At 47.1% G+C, this 21012-nt stretch overlaps 1 protein-coding gene across 2 annotated transcripts in view; it reads left to right on the top strand.

Moving 5' to 3' along the window:
- Nucleotides 1–21012, top strand: part of chst11 (carbohydrate (chondroitin 4) sulfotransferase 11) — a 310305-nt gene that overhangs the window by 108061 nt on the left and 181232 nt on the right. For both annotated transcript variants that reach the window (XM_072484989.1, XM_072484990.1), the window contains exon 2: nt 11636–11721. In XM_072484989.1, coding sequence (XP_072341090.1) covers nt 11636–11721 — 86 coding nt within the window. The remainder of the gene's footprint in view (nt 1–11635; nt 11722–21012) is intronic.

Here is a 21012-nt window from a genome sequence, read left to right on the forward strand (position 1 = left end):
ACCCTGGAGCTGTGAAGCCACAGTGTTATCCACTGTCCTGTCATCCACTTGTGCTACAGCATCTACCCTGTCAAGCCCCCTCGGGATCTCATAGCCAAGATATCTTGGAAGGAGGAGTTTCCCTTCTCACCATCTGAGGAATCAACGTGAATGCACTGTCACTGATACTGGCTGCCCTGTGGCTATTTAACACTCCAATGCATGCTGATTGACTGGAGATGGGACTTGTACCTCTCAGTCAGATGGAAGTTCCACGCCTGAGAGCTGCCGGTTAATCTGAATGGCCGGCAGCCCTCTGGTCCCAGCAGTGTCTGAAGTTGCAGTGGACACGATTGGGACTTCAAACGTACTTCATTGGCTGTAAAGGGGCTGAGATGTCATGGTGTTACTGTCCCTGAATGAGCGCAGGTCTCCTCTGCAAGTAACTAATATTACTAGTTTCCCTACCTGACCAAGACCAACTCTATTCCTAAACTAGAGGCGTATCTATTTATATATGTTACCTTGTGGTCTCTTTGCAGCCAAGGCAAGATTTTTTAATAATCTATTTTCCCTCACACACTCCATAAATTGCAAAAAATGTTCAGAGTTGAAGCGCACAATTCTCATGCAGTCGTGTTACTGGCAAGGCACCCTTTATAAAACTTCCAAGAGGATTTGTTCTGGTGTGGAGATGCTGAGCCATTTTTCCAGATAATCCTTGCGAACACACATAGTCACCAAGACAAGGGTTGATTACAGAATAATAATATTCTCAAGCTTCAAACATGGCAAGTCAGGGATTTGTGTGTGGCAGGACACATCCTATTTTTTATTTCCCAAGGTTCTGGTAGAACATATGGGATGGTCGAAGAATGTAATTAAAGATTTTTGTGTGGCAGGTTTGCAGGATTAAACTCATTACATTCCACAAAGCTCCAGTGAGTTTGAACAGCTATGAATTAATCAGCCCCACTCCAGAGGCCTAAACACAGAATTTAGGTTGATGCTCCACTGCAGCTCTGACAGAATGCTGCACTGTCTGAGGTGCTGTCTGTTGAATGAGACATGAAGCTGAGCGCCCGACTACACTCTCAGGTGTATGTGAAATATCCCATGGCTTATTTCAAAGAAGGGCAGCAGCATTTTCCCTGGTGTCCTAGCCAATATTTATTCCTCAAACAATATTGCTGGATAAAAATGAAATTCTGCGGATGCTGGAAATCTGAAATAAAAACAGAAAATGCTGGATAAACTCAGCTGGTCTGGCAGCGTCTGTGGAGAGAGAAACAGTTAAAAAGGTAGTCTCTCAGTAGCACAGAACTTAAGTCTTGCTGAAAAAAAAGAGACTTGCTGTCGAAGCTTTTCATCTTGGACTCATCAGGACAGATGCAAGAGTACTGAATTTCAAAGGGAACAACAATTTAACTGCATGAGAAAAGAGCAATCCGCAGCCTTTGCTCATGCATTGTCCAGACCAGTTAAGACGATCAGATTTCCCACTACTGAAGAGCATCAGTGCACCAGATGGGCTTACCCAAAACAGTAGTTTCATGATTATTATTAATGACATGACCTTTTTCATTTTGACTGCCACGGGAGGATTTGAACTCATACCTCCAGAGCATTAACCCAAGTTGCTGGATAACTAACTCAGTAATGTTACCACTACGTTTCTGCCTCCTTAACCCATCAGCAGGGTGGATCTTCAATAATATATGGAGGGGTGGATCAAGGAATTACATGCAATTATAGTTGGGCATGGGCATGTCCATGGCATATCAGAAATTTACCATTGCTGATACATGTTATAAACCACAACGACACCCATAGCCAAATTCCAGCCAGTCTCACAGTGGCTTGCATTGCTCAAATGTATTTTGTACGTTTCAAATTAATTCCAGTAATTATAGATGCCAACCGTCCATTAAAACAAAACAGAAATCTTAGATGGAGGCGTTTCAACCCATTTGACCCAAGCCTGTGCTGGTTTTTTAAATGGAGCATTTGGCTCTAATCCCTCCTAATTCCTGCCGCTGGCCCAGGCATGACTTTGCCCCCCCCCCTTCCAGGGTCCACCCCAATTGCCAGCTCAGCATAGGTACCGAAGTGATTTCTCACCGTCGCACATTTCATGGCTGCGACTCGCTGACTACGCTCAAATATTCCACATTGGCTACAGGTGTCATAGCTTCTCAGCCAACACTGTGCCAGTTTCAGGTGGAAGTCATAAATACACCCCCCCCCCCCCCCCCCCCCCCCCCCGCCAAACTATCTCATAAACCTTCAATGGGATGTAGCCTTCTCCAGCCATGCACACCTTGGTGAACTCTGCCTTCTTCCCAATGTAGTCTCATAGGCCTACCCCACTTTATCACACCATCGTTGGTGGCCGTGCCTTCAGCTGTCTGGACCAAAAGCTCCGGAGCTCTTTCCTTAAATCTTCTTGCTTGTCTCTTCCGCTCTCTATTCTTGTCTGAAATGCCCCATAAAAACTGCCTCTTCACCTGCCTCTCCCCCATACATGGCTCAGTGTCAAGTTGTTTCTGTGAACACAAAAACAGGAGGAGGACATTTAGCCCCTCAAGCCTGTAATGTTATTCAATGTGATCTGCAATCTAACTCCACATACCCCCCCCCCCCCCATCCCTCAATACCTTTGGATAACTATAATCTTATCAATCCCAGATTTTAAATTTACAATCAATCAATTAAATGCCACTTGCAGAAGGGAGTTCCAAACTTGTGTGCAAAACTTTCCTCTAATTTCACACCTTGGGATGTGTTTTTATGAGGCTGAAGGTGTTACGGAAAGGCAAGTTGTTAGCAATCTGGAGTATGGGAAAACGCACCGTCAGCAGTATTACCTAAACAATTGTGGTACAACTGCTGTAATATGCAAAGATGGGGGTGGCACGGTGACACAGTGGTTAGCACTGCTGCCTATGGAGCTGAGGACCCGGGTTCAATCCTGGCCCTGGGTCACTATCTGTATGGAGTTTGCACATTCTCCCAGTGTCTGCGTGGGTTTCACCCCACAACCCAAAGATGGGCAGGTTAGGAGGATTGGTCACACTAAATTGCCCCTTAATTGGGAAAAAAAAGAATTTGAAAAAAAAAATGCAAAGATTGGGGTTACTCAACTTGGAATCCGTTAACACGATAAATTTGCTCTAAAAGTCACTGGAAAGGGATTGCTGGTTTTTTTTTTGAACGCTGATTATTCTGACTGAACCATGGAATTTCTTGCTCCTGTCGTCTTATTTTAACAATGCTTTGCTCAGGACTGTGGAATCCCAAACATCTCTTTTCTACCGCGACTGCTGCTGATGATAGGTGCCTCTTCCAATTTCCTTTACTGCCCAATTCTCTACATCTAAATTGACTGCACTGCCTCTCTGCCTGAGATTCACAATTTGATTAGTCGAGCTCAGCGTGCTTTCTGCCGATTCTTTGACACCCTTTTTCAGATATGCTGGAGTATCTTTATGTGTTGGACAACGCGCTATTTGATGCAGCCAGTAATTTGCTAGTCAAGGAGCTGCTGTCACTACCTGGAAACTGGAGTGAATGCTGCAAGGCAAGCGGAGCAGTTATTCCAGATGATTTAATACGCGAGCAGGAATCCGAGTGTATGCAAAAACGTGGCAAAGATTACAACTCCCCCGCAACCCTATCTTTAATCTTGTACGTGGTATGTCAACTCCATCATCACTGCCTTTAAGCAAACAATTCTATTGTAGAATATAAACATGGCCAATTGCAATCGGGCTCAACCTCCTTAGCTGATAGGCAAATATTTTTAAATGCTGAGAGAAATTTGCAGATAATGTAGCATTACGGGACATGAGTGTGACTGATGTTTTCTTTTAATTGAGTGTTTGCTTTTCATGCTCTGGGCTTGTTTGCAAAGACAATACTTATAAGGACCAGTTCCTAAATCATGAAGGATGATGCAATCTCCCCTCAGTTCATTCAAGGCTCTCTTTCATGATGAAGACAGTATTGAGCCTATTGAGTCTGTTAGTGTCATGCTGGGTCGATGGGGTCAGGTTATAGGTCAGAGGAGGATGCACAAATGCAAGTCTGCTCAGGCATTCACTTTCAAAGCCCACGAAGCAGCAGTAGTGCTCCCTGACCTTTAACTTTCAATGAATAACTAGGAACATTCTTATGAAGAATATTATGGGTGCAGTTTCCGAGAATACTAAAGCCACACTACACAGAAGGAGGCCATATAGCCCAACATGCTTGGAACCAGTTCTCCAAGTAGTCCCAGTTCACCCCCTTAGAATCATAGAATTCCTACAGTGCAAAAGGAGGCCATTTGGCCCATCGAGTCTGCGCCGACCCTCTGAAGGAACACCTTACCTAATTTCACTCCCCTGCCCTACCACTGTGAACCCACCAAACCTGCACACCTTTGTACACTAAGGGGCAATTTAGCATAGCCAATCCGCAACCTTTTTTAATTCATTTAAGCGATGTAGACATCGCTGGCTAGACCAGCATTTATTTGCAGCATTAACCTGCTCATCGTTGGACTCTGGGAGGAAAACGGAGCACCCGGAAGAAACCCGTGTGTCTGGCGCTGTGAGGCAGCAGTGCTAACCATGCTGCCACCACGCTGCTCTTCTTTCCCCATTGCTCTTCAAATTTTTATTTTTCAGGTATGTATCCAAAAGCCTTTTGAAAGTTATCACTGGAGCTGCTCCCACCAACATTTTGGGCAACGCATTCCTGATAACAACAGCTTTCTGTGGAAAACAAATTGGAATCTCTCCCCGGTTCATAAAATGGCACATGGGGGTTCAGTTAGCTCAGTTGGTCGGATGTCTAGAGAGTCGGTTAGAATGGCACCAACGGTTGCGTGTTCAGTGCCTACTCCAGCTGAATTTGACTTGGGACTCATTTGTTGTGGATTGGCGTCCCTCAAGCTGTACTTGTCTCTCTCTCTCTAACAGAGAGATATGCCTAAGGTCCCTCAAGGACTGTGGCTAATTACATGGCATTAAATCTGTGCACTCTGGCTACCAAACACCCCGCCGTCCCCGTCAAACGCTGGTGCGCTTTACAGGGCAAAAAGGACAATTGTTTGACATAAGTGGTTTTGGGCATTACAAATAGTTTGCTTTCTTCATGGTCTCAGCACATCAGTGTTATATGTAGCGTAGAAATGCTACTGACCGAGCAAGAGTTTCTCAGTGTTTCTCTACCAGCCCGCTCCATGACCTCCACCCAACTCCATTTGAAAAAGTAACTGCAATGAAACTGCTAAAAAAAAATAATAATTTGCGCTTTTCACAACCATCGGACAGGTCATCTATTCAATGAAACAGCGTTCCAATAGTCTGACACCCACATCCTGAATCTCTTGAGAAGTAGCATTGCTACTTGTGAAGCTCAGAGCCAATCTTGACATATGGGACTCTTTAAGAAACAGCTTCACGATTATGATGTATTAACATATGTTTTTGTTCGCACTTCTGTCAGATTTATTTTATGAAAAGTCTTGTTCAGACAGATTTCTGTGGTAGCATCGGCAGGGAAAGGATTAGTGAGTCAGAGAGTTTGAAGTTTAACAGCAGCAGAGATACAGTTATTACCTGAAGATGCTTCGGCAAGCTTATCACTTCAGCTGTATCTGACAATTCCACTCCCTTTTGGCCGGTCAGGTTCTCTCGTAATGTCAACAGTGCTGATTGATTTACAAAGGGATTAACAAGCGTGAGATAAAGGAACATGGCAGTTAATTAGAAACAGTTCCTTTGACTTTCAATCTTTTATTGTCCTCACCGTTGGCACCCTGGCCTTCAACTGCCGAAACTCTCAACTCTGAAATATCCTCCCCTCACCTCCCCACCTCACTATCTCACTGTAAGATGTTCCTTAAAACTTACCTCTTTTTATCAAACTTATGGTCATCCATTCTAAAATATCCTGATGTGACTTAGTGCCAAATGCTGTTTGATTATGCTGCTGTAAGGGCAGCACGGTGGCGCAGTGGGTTAACATTGCGGCCTCACGGCTCCGAGGTTCGATCCCGGCTCTGGGTCACTGTCAGTGTGGAGTTTGCACTGTCCTGCCCAATTCCTTAACCTAACCTACACATCTTTGGACATTCAGGTGTAATTGAGCATGGCCAATCTACTTAATCTGCGCAATTTTGGACTGCTGGAAGAAACCAGAGCACCCGGAGGAAACACACGCAGACATGGGGAGAAAGTGCAAACTCCAGACGAACAGTCACCCAAGGCCAGAATTGAACCCGGGTCCCTGGCGCTGTGAGGCAGCAGTGCTAACCACTGTGCCACAGTGTTAGCTTTAACTGTTTTGTTTTCTGTAGGCCGGTATAACTGCCCTGCTTTATTATCTTATCAATAGTTTTGCTGTAGTTACACATAATTATAATTATCATTCCACCAAGTGAAATGTTTTAAGTCTGTTTTTGATTCAGTATCATTTTGCACCAATCTACTGTTTCATTGACCGATATTACATCCTTAGATGTTTATCTTTTGTTGAAATAACATTGTCCTACATTTGTTATCAACCGATCAGTATACTCTGGCTTGTCTTTTAATTATATTTACTGAAGTGAGTAGCCATTGCTTTAAGGTCATCCCTGGGTCAATAGCCCAGTGGTACTTTAAATTGACATAAATATCCCTGCTTAACAGGCATAGGCTAAAGGTTAAGATTTCTACTATGTAAAGAGAAATCAATGGGAGTATTTTGTTAACAGGCTTCCGGACAATCCGAGTAACCCTATTATTGGATTAGCAAAAAAGAGCAAATCAGTTTCACACACCCACACTACGGTTGTATTAATGCACCCTAAATAACCATGGCTTGTTCCTCCCTATGCCTGTAACCCTCTTCAGCGTCACGTTTCTTGATAAACAAAAGGAGGGGGGGTGGCAAAAGGTTATCAGGGAGAGGTTACAGATAGATTAGCCATGACCATATTGAAAGTGGGAGCAGGTTTGAAGGGCCGAGTGGCCTACTCCTGCTCCTAACTCGTATGTTTCTCTGAAAGCTACTCCATGCCTAGCAAACCAAGTGGCCCTGATTTACATCGCGCCACCATTGCCGACCGTGCTTTCCGTAGCCAGAATTCTAAGGTCTGGAATTTCCTCCCAAAACCACTCTACCTCTCTCCCTCTTTCTCCTTCTTTAAGGTGCTCCTTAAAATCTATTTCTTTGCCCAAGTTTTCAGCCACCTGATCTAATATCAGCTCATGTGTTTTCTTGCTCTCGTGAATTACCTTGGGACATTTTTACTATGTTAAAGGTGCTATACAAATGCAGGTTGTTATTGTTGTTACCCGCATAACTTGGCCTAAAGAAAGTCAACATTATCCAACCTATTGCTGGAAGAGTTCTGGGTTGATGCTGAATTGCAAATCCTACACCTGAATGTCCAATTCTTTATTTTTCTTCTTTTTTATAAATTTAGAATACCAAATTCTTTTTTTCCAATTAAGGGGCAATTTAGCGAGGCCAATCGACCTACCCTGCACATTTTTGGATTGTGGGGGTGAAACCCACGCAGACACGGGGAGAATGTGCAAACTTCACACAGACAGTGACTCAGGGCCGGGATCGAACCCGGGCCCTCAGCGCCGTATGCAGCAGTGCTAACCACTGTGCCACCGTGCCACCCATTGAATGCCCAATTCATAACAGAACTCCCAGTCTGTGGCCCAGCGAGCAGACATAATGCTACTTACTAAACCATTTCACAACATCCCATGGGAGATGTGGCTCACTGCTTACACCTCAGAGAAGTAAGAGATTGTGTACAACATGTACCTGTCGCAAACCATGGACCACTTAGTAAATGCATTTTTGTCTCAATGGTTGCTGTAGGCATTGCTGATTAAAACCACACATCATCCAAAGCTCCCCACCAATCTACAGGTGGGCACTTGAAGGCTGGTAATCATCCCTCTTCATAAGAACATAACAATTAGGAGCAGGAGTAGGTCACCTGGCCCCTTGAGCCTGCTCCGCCATTCAATGAGATCATGGCTGATCTTTTGTGGACTCAGCTCCACTTTCCCGCCCGAACACCATAACCTTTTATTCCTTTATTCTTCAAAAATCTATCTATCTTTATCTTGAAAACATTTAAGGAAGGAGCCTCAACTGCTTCACTGGGCAGGGAATTCCATAGATTCACAACCCTTTGGGTGAAGAGGTTCCTCCTAAACTCAGTCCTAAATCTAATTCCCCTTATTTTTCGGCTCTGCCCCTCTAGTTCTGCTTTCACCCGCCAGTGGAAACAACTTCCCCGCATCTATCCTATCTATTCCCTTCATAATTTTATATGTTTCTATATGATCCCCCCGCATCCTTCTAAATTCCAATGAGTACAGTCCCAATCTACTCAACCTCTCCTTGTAATCCAACCCCCTCAACTCTGGGATTAACCTAGTGAATCTCCTCTACACACCGTCCAGCACCAGTTCGTCCTTTCTCAAGTAAGGAGACCAAAACTGAACACATTACTCCAGGTGTGGCCTCACTAACACCTTATACAGTTGCAGCATAACCTCCCTAGTCTTAAACTCCATCCCTCTAGCAATGAATCGTACCAGGCTCCCTAAACTGGCTCCGGAATGTGGCGACTAGGGGCTTTTCACTGTAACTTCATTTGAAGTCTACTTGTGACAATAAGCAATTTTCATTTCTTTCATTTCATTTTGAAGGACAAAACTCCATTCGCCTTCTTAATCACCTGTTGCACCTGTAAACCGACTTTTTGCGACTCATGCACCAGATCTCTCTGCACAGCAGCATGTTTTAATATTTTATCATTTAAATAATAATCCCTTTTGCTGTTATTCCTGCCAAAATGGATAACCTCACATTTGTCAACATTGTATTCCATCTGCCAGACCCTAGCCCATTCACTTAAACTATCCAAATTCCTCTGCAGACTTCCAGTATCCTTTGCACTTTTTGCATTACCACCCATCTTAGTGTCGTCTACAAACTTGGACACATTGCACTTGGTCCCCAACTCCCAATCATCTATGTAAATTGTGAACAATTGTGGTAGAATTATAGAATCCCTACAGTGCAGAAGGAGGCCATTCGGCCCATTAAGTCTACAATGACCCTCTGAAAGAGCAGTCTAGCTAGGCCCACATCCTCCCTATCCTCGTAACAAAGAAATGGCAGACGAACTGAATAGTTACTGTGCATCAGTCTTCATGGTGGAAGACACCAGTGGGATGCCAGAGCTCCAGGAGAACCATGGGGCAGAAGTGAGTGCAGTGACCATTACTAAGGAGAAGGTTCTGGGGAAACTGAAAGGTCAGAAGGTGGATGAGTCTCCTGGGCCAGATGGACTACACCCCAGGGTCCTAATAGAGATAGCTGAGGAAATTGTGGAGGCATTAGTGATGATCTTTCAGGAATCACTGGAGGCAGATAGGGTCCCAGAGAACTGGAAGGTGGCTAATGTAACACCAACTGTTTAAGAAGGGAGGGAGGCAGAAGACAGGAAATTGTAGGGCGCTTAGCCTGACTTCTGTCATTGGTAAGATTTTAGAGCCTGTTATTAAAGATGAGATCGCGAAGCACTTGGAAGTGCATGGTAAAATGGGAATGAGTCAGCACGGCTTTGTCAAAGGGAGGTCGTGTCTAACAAATCTGTTAGAGTTCTTTGAGGAGGTAACAAGCAAGTTAGACAAAGGAGAATCAGTGGACGTGATTTACTTAGATTTCCAGAAGGCCTTTGACAAGGTGCCGCATAGGAGACTATTGAATAAGTTAAAAGCTCGTGGTGTTAAGGGTAAGATCCTGGCATGGATAGAGGATTGGCTGACTGGCAGAAAGCAAAGAGTGGGGATAAAGGGGTCTTTTTCAGGATGGCAGCCGGTGACTAGTGGTGGTCAGGGGTCTGTGCTGGGACCATAACTTTTTACAATATACATTAACGATCTGGAAGAAGGTACTGAAGACACTGTTGCTAAGTTTGCAGGTGATACAAAGATTTGTAAAAGGACAGGTAGTATTGAGGAAGCAAGTGGGCTGCAGAAGGACTTGGACAAGCTAGAAGAATGGGCAATGAAGAGGCAAATGAAATACAATGTGGAAAAGTGTGAGGTTATGCACTTTGAAAGGAGGGATCTAGGCATAGACTATTTTCTAAATGGGGAAATGTTTCAGAAAACAGAAGTACAAAGGGACTTGGGAGTCCTTGTTCACGATTCTCTTAAGGTTAATGTGCAGGTTCAGTCGGCAGTTAAGAAGGCAAATGCAATGTTAGCATTCATGTCGAGAGGGCTAGAATACAAGACCAGGGATATACTTCTGAGGCTGTGTAAGGCTCTGGTCAGACCCCATTTGGAGCAGTTTTGGGCCCCATATCTAAGGAAGGATGTGCTGGCCTTGGAAAGGGTCCAGAGGAGGTTCACAAGAATGATCCCTGTAATGAAGAACTTGTCATATGAGGAACGTTTGAGGACTCTGGGTCTGTACTCGGACTTAGAAGGCTGAGAGGGGATCTTATTGAAACATACAAGATACTGCGAGGCCTGGATAGAGTGGACGTGGAGAGGATGTTTCCACTTGTAGGAAAAACTAGAACCAGAGGACACCATCTCAGATTAAAGGGACGATCCTTTAAAACAGAGATGAGGAGGAATCTTTTCAGCCAGAGGGTGGTGAATCTGTGGAACACTTTACCGCAGAAGGCTTTGGAGGCCAATTCACTAAGTGTCTTTAAGACAGAGATAGATAGGTTCTTGATTAATACAGGGATCAGGCGTTATGGGGAGAAGACAGGAGAATGGGGATGAGAAAATGTCAGCCATGATTGAATGGCGGAGCAGACTCGATGGGCCAAGTAGCTATGTCTTATGGTCTTATGGTAACCCCATAACCTAACCGACACATCTTTGGACACGAAGGGGCAATTTTTTAGCATGGCCAATCCACCTAACCTGCACATCTCTGGACTGTGGGAGGGAACTGGAGCACCCAGAGGAAACCCATGCAAACACGGGGAGAATGTGCAAGCTGCACACAGTCACCCAAGGTCGGAATTGAATCTAGGTCTCTGGTGGTGTGAGACAGCAGTGCTAACCACTGTGCCATATCACAAATATATTGATATATTTCAGTCATTGTGAAGGGAAAGGATGAGTTGAATTTCTACTGCGCCTGCCGTGATCTCTGGTTGCCCAAATGCATTTTACAACCAATTTTACTTTTTAAGTGAAGTGCAGCTGCTGGAGTGCAGAAAACGTGGGAGCCATTTTTGAGCACAGCAAGGCACCACGAACAGCAATCATGGCCAAAATACTGCTTATTTGATACTGATGGAAGGATTGTTATTGACCAGGTCACCAGGGAGAACTCCCCTGCTCTTCTTTGAAACAGTTCCATGGGACCTTTTACATCTACCTGAGAGAGGGCAGAGGGGACCTGAGTTTTAACGTCTCACCTGACAGATGATATATCCACTAGAGTAGCACTCCCTCAGTACCGCACTGGGTTGTCAGCGTAGAACATGTGCTCAAGTCTCAGGGGTGGGAGCAGAAATCATCAGTTTCTGACTCAGGCACAAGAATTCTGCCAATAATGAATTGCAGATGAACTGCTTGATTCAAACCTCCATCTGTTCCCTTCTGTGTTGCAGTGATGCGCCGGACGACATTTGGGGTGGACATCTGCTGCAGGAAAGGATCAAGGACCCCATTACAAGAGCTTCAAAACCCAACCCAGGTGAGTACCCTATGGCCCAGACACTTGCAATTCACTCTAACGTTGAACATACAGACAGCAATCCACCACCCAACGAGGAAGTCCCCAATTCAACTGGTGGCAGGGTGCCAGGGAATGCTAGACTCAGACTGCTTTGATCTGGCTACTGGGATTATACAAAGGATCCCGGAGGGCTTTTCCTCTGTTGAAAATGTTTATATAGTAACAAATCTACACGGAGGGAGTTTCACAGATTGAGCAAAGCATTTAGTTCCTGATTGTCGCAACGCACTTTGTCCCTTGTTGGATTTTTATACTGCGCTTTGTAAAGACCTGAAATATGGCAATGGTGAAAGTTGAGTTAGACAGGGCCGGGATTCTCCGTTGCGAGTCTGCCCCGCTACCGCTGCTAGCGAGGATGGAGAATTTGGCGCTCAGCCAAACCTCCCATTCACTGCAGCGGCACCGGAGAATCCGGTAGACGTGAACGGATGGAGGATCCCGCCCCTGATTGTTCATAGCCTCCTGGAGTGCGGGATTAGTTTGTTATCTCAAACTGAAAACTCACCCGTACTATCCTGGTTATAACCCAAAGAGAATCCTCCTTAGCAATAGAAATGTTCACTTTGGTGATAGGATTTAAGCGACATAATTAGCTTTGTCATTCTCACAAGATAATATTTGATTTCCTTGCTCTTAGGTATTAGTTTCTGACTAATGCCAAAGTGCATTTTACCATCAGGAGAGCTTTCATACAATAAAGAAAAACATTGGAAACCCGACATTTAGGAAAGCGACAGGATATACTACCTCTAAACAGCCTCTGGCTGAAATGTGAAAGACTATTACCTTAGTAGGTGTAAATTGGATTGCAAACCCCTCTAAAAGTGAAAGATCGTAGCACCTCTTGACCTGCTAATCATTATTTATCGGGCAGGATCTTGCTGAAGTGCAGTTTGCACCATTAGATTATTTTCTCTTCAGCACCAAATTATTTTGCTGTGTAACATTCTGGAAGTGTAAGGTCTGGTATAAATTATGGGATCAACATCTTAATCTTTAGCCAAAGAAATTTAAGGATTGAACAAGTAACGGAGTAATAACATAGAAGAATAATGAAGTACAGTTAAATTGGGTATAAAAAGTGAAATAAAGAGAGGGAGAGGAACTACAGTGCAGAGAAAAAACAGACAGAAAGGAACAATAAGGAATTTTTAAAAATTATGACATTAAAAAAATCCTGACAATTGACTACACGCAGGAATCAGATTTGATGCTTTTAATTGTTCCCATTCCATACCACACAATGGTCATGTGGCTAATCATGTGGGAGCACAAAGTGGAGATGGCAAGGCCGGTGTACGACAAGAAACAAATGCTAATTTGGAAATAAGGTGCCGGTGGGAATGTGGTGCAGAGGGGAGACTAAGGGCGGGATTCTCTGACCCTGCGCCGGGTCAGAGGGGAGACTGAAGGCGGGATTCTTTGACCCCGCGCCGGATCAGAGGGGAGACTGAGTGCGGGATTCTCTGACCCCGCGCCGGGTCATAGGGGAGACTGAGGGCGGGATTCTCTGACCCCGCAGAGCGGAGAATTGTGGTTGGCGTGGCGCCGGTCAGGGCCGGACTACGCGGCCCCCCCGCGATTCTCCGGCCTGGATGCGCCGAGCGGCCGTAAAAAAAAGGTCCCGCCGGCGTCGTTCTAACATGCTCTGAGCCGGCGGGACCGGGGGTGGCCTGTGAGCAGGTAAGCGGGGTCCAACTCCAGGGGGGCCTCCTATGCGGCCTGGCCCACGATCGGGACCCACCGATCGGTGAGCCGGCCTCTCTGTCTCCCAGCCTCCGTTTTTCTGCGCCGGCGCCTGTACTCCTGCGCCATGTTGGGTCAGGACTGGCGCGGACAAGGGATACACCGCGCATGTGGAAATCGCTCCGGTGGGACTGCGCATGCGCGGGTTTGAGTCATACCCACTGCGCATTGCGCGCATCACGCAGCGCCCATTCCACAGCCGGATCAGCAGCTGGAGCAGCGTGAACCACTCCAGCGCCCTGCTGACCCCCTGTAGGGGCCAGAATTGCTGGTCCTGGGGCCATGTTGACGCCGTTGAGAAACGGCATCAACACTTAGCCTCAGGATCAGAGAATCCTGCCCTGAGTTTCTACGTTATTTCAGCCTCCAATAGCTGGTGAGTGTTGAAAGGCATTCATTAGGCAAGCAGGTAGGTAAATTGTTGGCGAGTTTTAAACCTTATCCCTCTAAGCAGGGGCAGTATTTAAACTGGTACTGGGGAGATACAAGCAGAGTTAAATTAGTTCAAATACTTATTATAACCACAGATAAAAGTAAAGTGATATTTTTAAACTTGTGCCCTAATTAGTTAAATAAAACATAAGAAAGGTAGGAGGGCAGATGATGTGCCGCATGTGGGAATGATGGTGGACACCAGTGTGATCCATGGCAACCAAATCAACAAACAGGTAGGACTAAGAAAGAATTTCTACTGAGGAAGCATGAGCTGAACCATAAGAGTAATAACCTTTGGAGTAATACCTAATAGGGTTGCCAATCTTCCAGGATTACCTGGAGTCTCCAGGAATTGAAGATCAATCTCCAGGACACTACTGTGTGAAACCCTAGGGATCAAAATCATCGGTAAATTAAAAAAAAAAGTTTTCTTTTAAACTTTACCAGATAGAAAAATATTGAGATTGGGGGGAAAAGACTGTTTGGTGTCGGAAGGCAGCGCGTCACAAGGATGGATGAGTTGGCCGACTAAAGGTTGGAGAGTGAGGGAAATTTATATGATGAAACCTCCAGGAATACATTTAATCACAGTTGGCAATCCTACTGCCTGAGCAATGATCAAATTGGCAACGGATGAATAAGATCAGTGGGTTGAACGCGAGGCTGGAAGATTGGTGTGAGAGAGATGAGTTTCGATTCATGTGGTACTGGCACCAACACCGGGAAAGAGACAGCTGCACCATTGGGTACAGCTTCATCTGAACAACACTGGGACAAGTGTCCCAGTGAGATATATTGCTAGGACTGTAGAGACGGCATTAAACTATACAGTGTTGGGGGTGATGGGGAGGGAGGGGGTGGAATGGGGGTGTCTGGAGATGGTTCATGTGAGGGGAGACTTGGAAAGTTAAAGAGAAAGGACAGGGCAATGGAGCAGAATGGAAATATGGGTAATGGTAACTGGAGTATGACAAGAAGGGGCAGAGTGCTCCTGCAAATATGGTCAGGCTAAAGAAAATGGCTTTACACTGAGAGAGAGGAGGGTCCAGGTGAAGGGAGGTTTAGAAATCCAAAGATAAAAGAAAGTCTCTCATCTGGAGGCCCAACATGATGCTCTCGGGGATCCGGGTTCGACTCCCATCCTAACAGTTGGTGGAATTTGAATTCAATAAAAAGCCTAACGATGACCATGAAAACATTGCCGAGTGTTGTAAAAACCCCATATGGTTCACTTCTGTACTTTTTAAAAAATGTTTTTATTCTCCATTTTCACATTTTCTTTCAAACTTTACACCCCACCAACAGGCAACAAACAGTAACAAATACAAAGTCAATATCCTTAACATCAACAACGATCCCATCCTCCCTCCGCCCCACCCAACTGTCAATATATGCCTCAAATGAAACAAACCCTCCCACGGTGGGAGAAAAAAAACCAAAAGCCCCCCCCCCCCCGCCCCCGGCGCTCCCACAACGCTCAATACCACCCAACCTCCAAAAGAGTACCGTAAATGACACCCAAGAGTTGTAAACCCCCCCTCCCCCAACTCCTCCCCCTCCACTTCCTCTTGTAAAACTCCTCCCCCAACCTCTGTTCCTTCCCCCCCCAACTTCCATCCCGGCTAGACCTGTTCTGCCAGGGTCCGATGGCCGCAGCCCCTCCCCCCACCTCACTCCCGTTCACTGGCCGGCTTAAACCGGCCAACGTGGAGGCCCCCGCCCGGGTCCCTTTCCCCTTTGCACGGCCCCAGGAAAAACCCAGAAATCCCCTTTTAGCACACAAACCCCGCATATCCACCTATACCCCATTCCGACTGAAAGTCCCATTTCTTCCCTTGTCCAAATAGACACAACGTTGGTTCCTATAGCCCATACACCAGCCGCAGTGAAACAAAAAAGAAAAAAATACAGTTATGAGGCTACATTGGTACATGACCATTTCTCAATTCTGCCACAGTCCTTCTGCTTTCGCAAACTCCTCCGCTGCTTCTGCCGTCCCGAAATAAAAGTCCTTGAACTTGTAGGTCACCCTCAGCTTCGCTGGATATGCAATGCCGCACCGCACCTTGCTAACATACAGTGCCCTCTTCACCCGGTTGAAGGCAGCCCGCCTCCTCGCCAGCTCCACCGTAAAGTCCTGGTATACGCGTATACCAGCTCCAGCCCACTGCACCACCCTCTTCTGCTTGGCCCAGCTCAGGACCTTCTCCTTCACACTGTACCTACGGAAGCACAGAGTCACTGCCCTTGGCGGCTCACTCGCCTTTGGTACAGGCTTCCACGACCGATGTGCCCGATCCAGCTCATATCGGGAGGGATCCTCCCCCTCCCCCAATAGTTTCGCCAACATCACGGCAAAATACTCAGTCGGCCTCGGTCCTTCCACTCCTTCAGGCAGCCCCACAATCCTCAAATTCTGTCGCCTGGATCTGTTTTCCAGGTCTTCCATTTTGCCTCACAGATCCTTGTTGATCTCCATCACCTTCCGCATCTCCTTCCCCATCGAGGTAAGTTGACCACTGTGCTGCAGTAATGTCTCTTCCACTTCCTTCAGCGCCTCGCCTTGCTCACGCACCTCCGCTCGCCACCGCCATCCTCACCGGGGTAATCGCCTCCTCCACCAGCACTTTCAAAATCACCCTCATCTCCTTACACATTGCCTCCATATGTTTCGTAAACTGCCTTTCGAATTCCACGGCCACCACCTTAGTTATTTCTTCAGCCGTAAGCAATGCGGCCTCCCCTAGCGCTCCAGCCTCCATTTTCTTTACTGACCCCGCGGTGACCTTTTCACTCCCCGACGGACTTTCAGCTGCTTTTTTCACTGCCGTTTTTTTGCCGGTCTTCGACATTTCCCTTCTTTGTGCTGTCTCCCGACTTTCACTGCCTTCGCTGGCCCTAAGACTGGGCGTTAACCCCCGACAATGTCGTTCCCGAATGGGAGCCCTCCAACGCAAAGCTGCCTCCCGCCCGCCGCCACTGGAAGTCCCACAGAGAGGGAATCCTTTTGGCAGTGTTCGCTGCACCAATCTGCCCCAAAATGTCTGAGGAAACTCCTGAAAAACGTCTGAGAGTCCGTTCCAGACGGGAGCTGCCGAATGCGTGACCTACTCCTCCATGGCCGCCACCGGAAGCCTCGTCCACGCTTCTTCAATGGCCTTGGTGAGATCTTTTCACAGTTGTTCCCTCTGCTGCTAGAATTCACCTTTAATAAAGGCCCTCAAGTCAGCTTGAAGCCTTTAAGCTTGCCCTTCCCCCGCCTTCATGCTGGAAGAGGCTTTTGTCTTTACTGCACCTCCAGCCAAATCTTTTACTGTTTCTGCCAGGTCTGGTAACCAAGAGACATACCATTCCTGGGGGAAAGTACCCCTCCAACATTCACCTACGTCTTTTCATCAAAATTCCACCCCGTATTGATTAAAAAAGAGCTCTTTTCTGTAACCTTGGGCAGGAGCTGCCTTGTGGTTGAGCTGCCACTTACTCCATGGTCCACACCGGAAGACCCACTTCTGTACTTTACGAGGAAATCTGCCATCCACACATGGTCTAGCCCACATGTGACTCCATGCCCATAGCAATATGTTTGACTGCCATCTTAAATGATCTAGCAAGCCATTTAGTCCAAGGGAAATTAAGGATGGGCAATAAATGCAGGTTGAGTGATGCTCATATCCCATGAATGAATTTTTAGGAATACAAGCAACAGTAGTAAGAAACAAAATTCAAGTCACTTTAACTGAATGTGCGGAGAACATCTGCAATAAAAAAGATGAACTAGTGGTACAATTAGAGATACATGGTTTAGATCTAAACACCATTACAGAGGCATGGGCGGGATTCTCCGACCCCCCCGCCGGGTCGGAGAATCGCCGGTGGGCGGCATGAATCCCGCCCCCGCTGGCCGCCGAATTCCCCGGTACCGAGAATTCGGCGGGGGTGGGAATCGCGATGCGCGGGTTGGCGGGCCCCCCCTGGTGATTCTCCGGCCCGCGATGGGCTGAAGTCCCGCTGCTGTCATGCCAGTCCCGCCGGCGTGAATCAAACCACCTCCCTTCCCGGCGGGACTGGCAACGCAGGCGGGCTCCGGGGTCCTGGGGGGGGGCGCGGTGCGATCTGGCCCCGGGGGGTGCCCCCACGGTGGCCTGGCCCGCGATCGGGGCCCACCGATCCGCGGGCAAGCCTGTGCCGTGGGGGCACTCTTTTCCTTCCGCCTCGGCCATTGCCTCCGCGATGGCCGATGCGGAAGTGACCCCCCCGCGCATGCGCGGCCTTCCACCAACCGGCAAGGTCCCTTCGGCCCCGGCTGGCGTGGTGCCAAAAACCTTTCCCGCCAGTCGGCGGCGTGCCAACCACTCCGGCGCGGGGCGAGCCCCTCAAGGTGAGGGCATGGCCCATAGAGGTGCGGAGAAATCCGCACAGTTGGGGCGGCCCGACGCCGGAGTGGTTCCCGCCACTCCATCCCGCCGGGACCCCCTGCCCCGCTGGGTAGGGGAGAATCCCGGCCATGGTTACACAGAGATCAAGTTTGGGAAATAAATATTCCAGGTTACACAATATTTTGAAAAGGCAGACAGAATGGAAAAGGGCATAGGCTAATAGTAAAAAATGACATAACGACATGAATGAGAAAGGATACTAGCTCAGCAAATCAAGAGGCAGAATCTGTAGATTAGGATTAGCAAATGTGGGCAGCACGGTGGCACAGTGGTTAGCACTGATGCCTCACAGCACCAACGGCCCAGGTTCGATCCCGGCTCTGGGTCACTGTCCGTGTGGAGTTTGCACATTCTCCCCGTTTGCATGGGTTTCGCTGCCTCAACCCAAAAATGTGCAGGGTAGGTGGATTGGCCACGCTAAATTGCCCCTTAATTGGAGAAAATGAATTGGGTACTCTAAATTTATAACAAAAAAGGAATAGCAAATGTCAGAAGGCATTGATGAGAGTAATTTATAGGTCCTCTTATGGTAGCTATACCATTGCGCACAGCATTAAATGAGATATTATTAGAGGTTGTAACAAAGGCAATGCAACAGTTGTGAGCGACTTTAATCCTCATATAGACCGGATCAATCAGCTCGGTAAAGATGGTGTGGAAGATGAGTGTGTAGAATATTTTCATGACAGTTCTTTTAGATTTAGTATTGTGCAATGAGGCAGGGTTAATTAGTAATGCTGTCGTAAAACATCTACTGAGAAATAGTGATCATAATACATTCAACATTAAGTGTGAAAACATTATACTCCAATCACAAACAAGAATATTAAACTTAAACAAACAAAAGGGTCTTTGACATTCACATAATCAGGCAGACAGGACCTCGGTTCCAACAGCTGGTCAGAAAGGTGGCACTTTTAGCAGCGCAGCACCACATAGCCTGAATTGCCAGTCTTGGCTAGGTATATAAGCATTGGGCCTTGAGCCCATCCACTTCTGATTTAGATCAAAGTTGGTGATTATTTTTTTTAAAATAAATTTAGTGTACCCAATTAATTTTTCTTCCAATGAAGGGGCAATTTAGCATGTTCAATCCACCTACCTTGCACATATTTGGGTTGTGGGGGTGAAACCCATGCAAACACGGGGAGAATATGCAAACTCCACACAGCAGTGACCCAGAGCCGGGATCGAACCTGGGATCTCGGCGCCATGAGGCAGCAGGGCTAACCCACTGCGCCACCGTGCTGCCAAAGTTGGTGATTAAGCGAACATTTAATCCTGCTTCAAGGCCAGTAAAATAACTTCTCTACAGCTATGGGGGTCAGGTTAGCTCAGTTGGCTTGATGGTTAGTCTGTGTCTCAGAGTAACAGCAACAGGGTATGTTTGATTCCTGTTCTAATACGATAATCTTGGGGCCTGCCTCCTCGCCCTGCCCCTGAGAATGAAAGGCCAACCATAGAACAGAATCCCTACAGTGCAGGAGCACAGATAACATTTTATCACAGCTGTTAAAAACTGCAAAGTTGATGTATCAGCAGACAATGAGCTGGGGGTTTGCCTTCAGGTAGAGGTCACATGACATATATCAATAAGCACCATTTAAATTATAGGGAGCATGCCCCCCCTGCAATCCCCCAACAGACGCACAGGGCACCTCTGGCCCGATCGCCACCGCATGAAAAATGCCAGCCCGGCACCTTGGCAGTGCCAAACTGGTAACCTGGCAGTGCCCCTGCCAGCTGGCAGTGCCACATGTGCACCTTGAAAGTGCCCTGCTGGCACCCAGGTGGCACTGCCAGGGTACCAGGCTGGCAGTACTATCATGCCCACGTGGCACTAGCAGTGCCAGGGCACCACCTTGTCCAAAGGGCACGCACCTGGGGCCTCCCATCCCCTGGGAGATCCCCATGCATGTCATTCCGTCCGATTCCCGGTTGTGGAGACCAGTAGTAAACAGTGCTCGCCCAAGGGGATTGATGCCAATGTCTCAGGTGCCTCGGGAAACTGCATATTAAAGTGGAATTAGCTGTCTCGCTCTAATATGCAAATTGTGTGGGATTTACATCGCAACATCTTGTAAGATAGTGTTAGATCCTGCGAGGCGTTGCGAACCGGGTAGATCCCGGGAGCGGGGCCTCCCAGGTTCTATCAGCCACATTGCACTGCGGCTCGCTGCTTTTCGGGCGCAGTGTGGCTCTTCAATCGCACCCAATAAGAGAAGCACCCACTACAGGTCTACTTTTATCATCTTGTATACCTCAATTAGATCTCCCTTCATTCTACTAAACTCGAGCGAGTATAGGCCAAAACTGCTCAATCTCTCTTTATAAGACATGGGCAGCACAGTAGCACAGTGGTTAACACTGTGGCTTCACAGCGCCAGGTACCCAGGCTCGATTCCTGGCTTGGGTCAGTATCTATGCAGAGTCTGCATGTTCTCCCTGTGTCTGCGTGGGTTTCCTCCGGGTGCTCTGGTTTCCTTCCACAGTCCCGAAAGACGTGCTTGTTAGGTGAATTGGACATTCTGAATTCTCCTTCTGTGTACCCGAACAGGCGCCGGAGTGTGGCGACTACGGGTTTTTCACAATAACTCAATTGCAGTGTTAATTTAAGTCTACTTGTGACACT

The sequence above is a fragment of the Scyliorhinus torazame genome, chromosome 19 (genome assembly GCF_047496885.1).
Source record: "Scyliorhinus torazame isolate Kashiwa2021f chromosome 19, sScyTor2.1, whole genome shotgun sequence".
Classification (NCBI taxonomy): domain Eukaryota; kingdom Metazoa; phylum Chordata; class Chondrichthyes; order Carcharhiniformes; family Scyliorhinidae; genus Scyliorhinus; species Scyliorhinus torazame.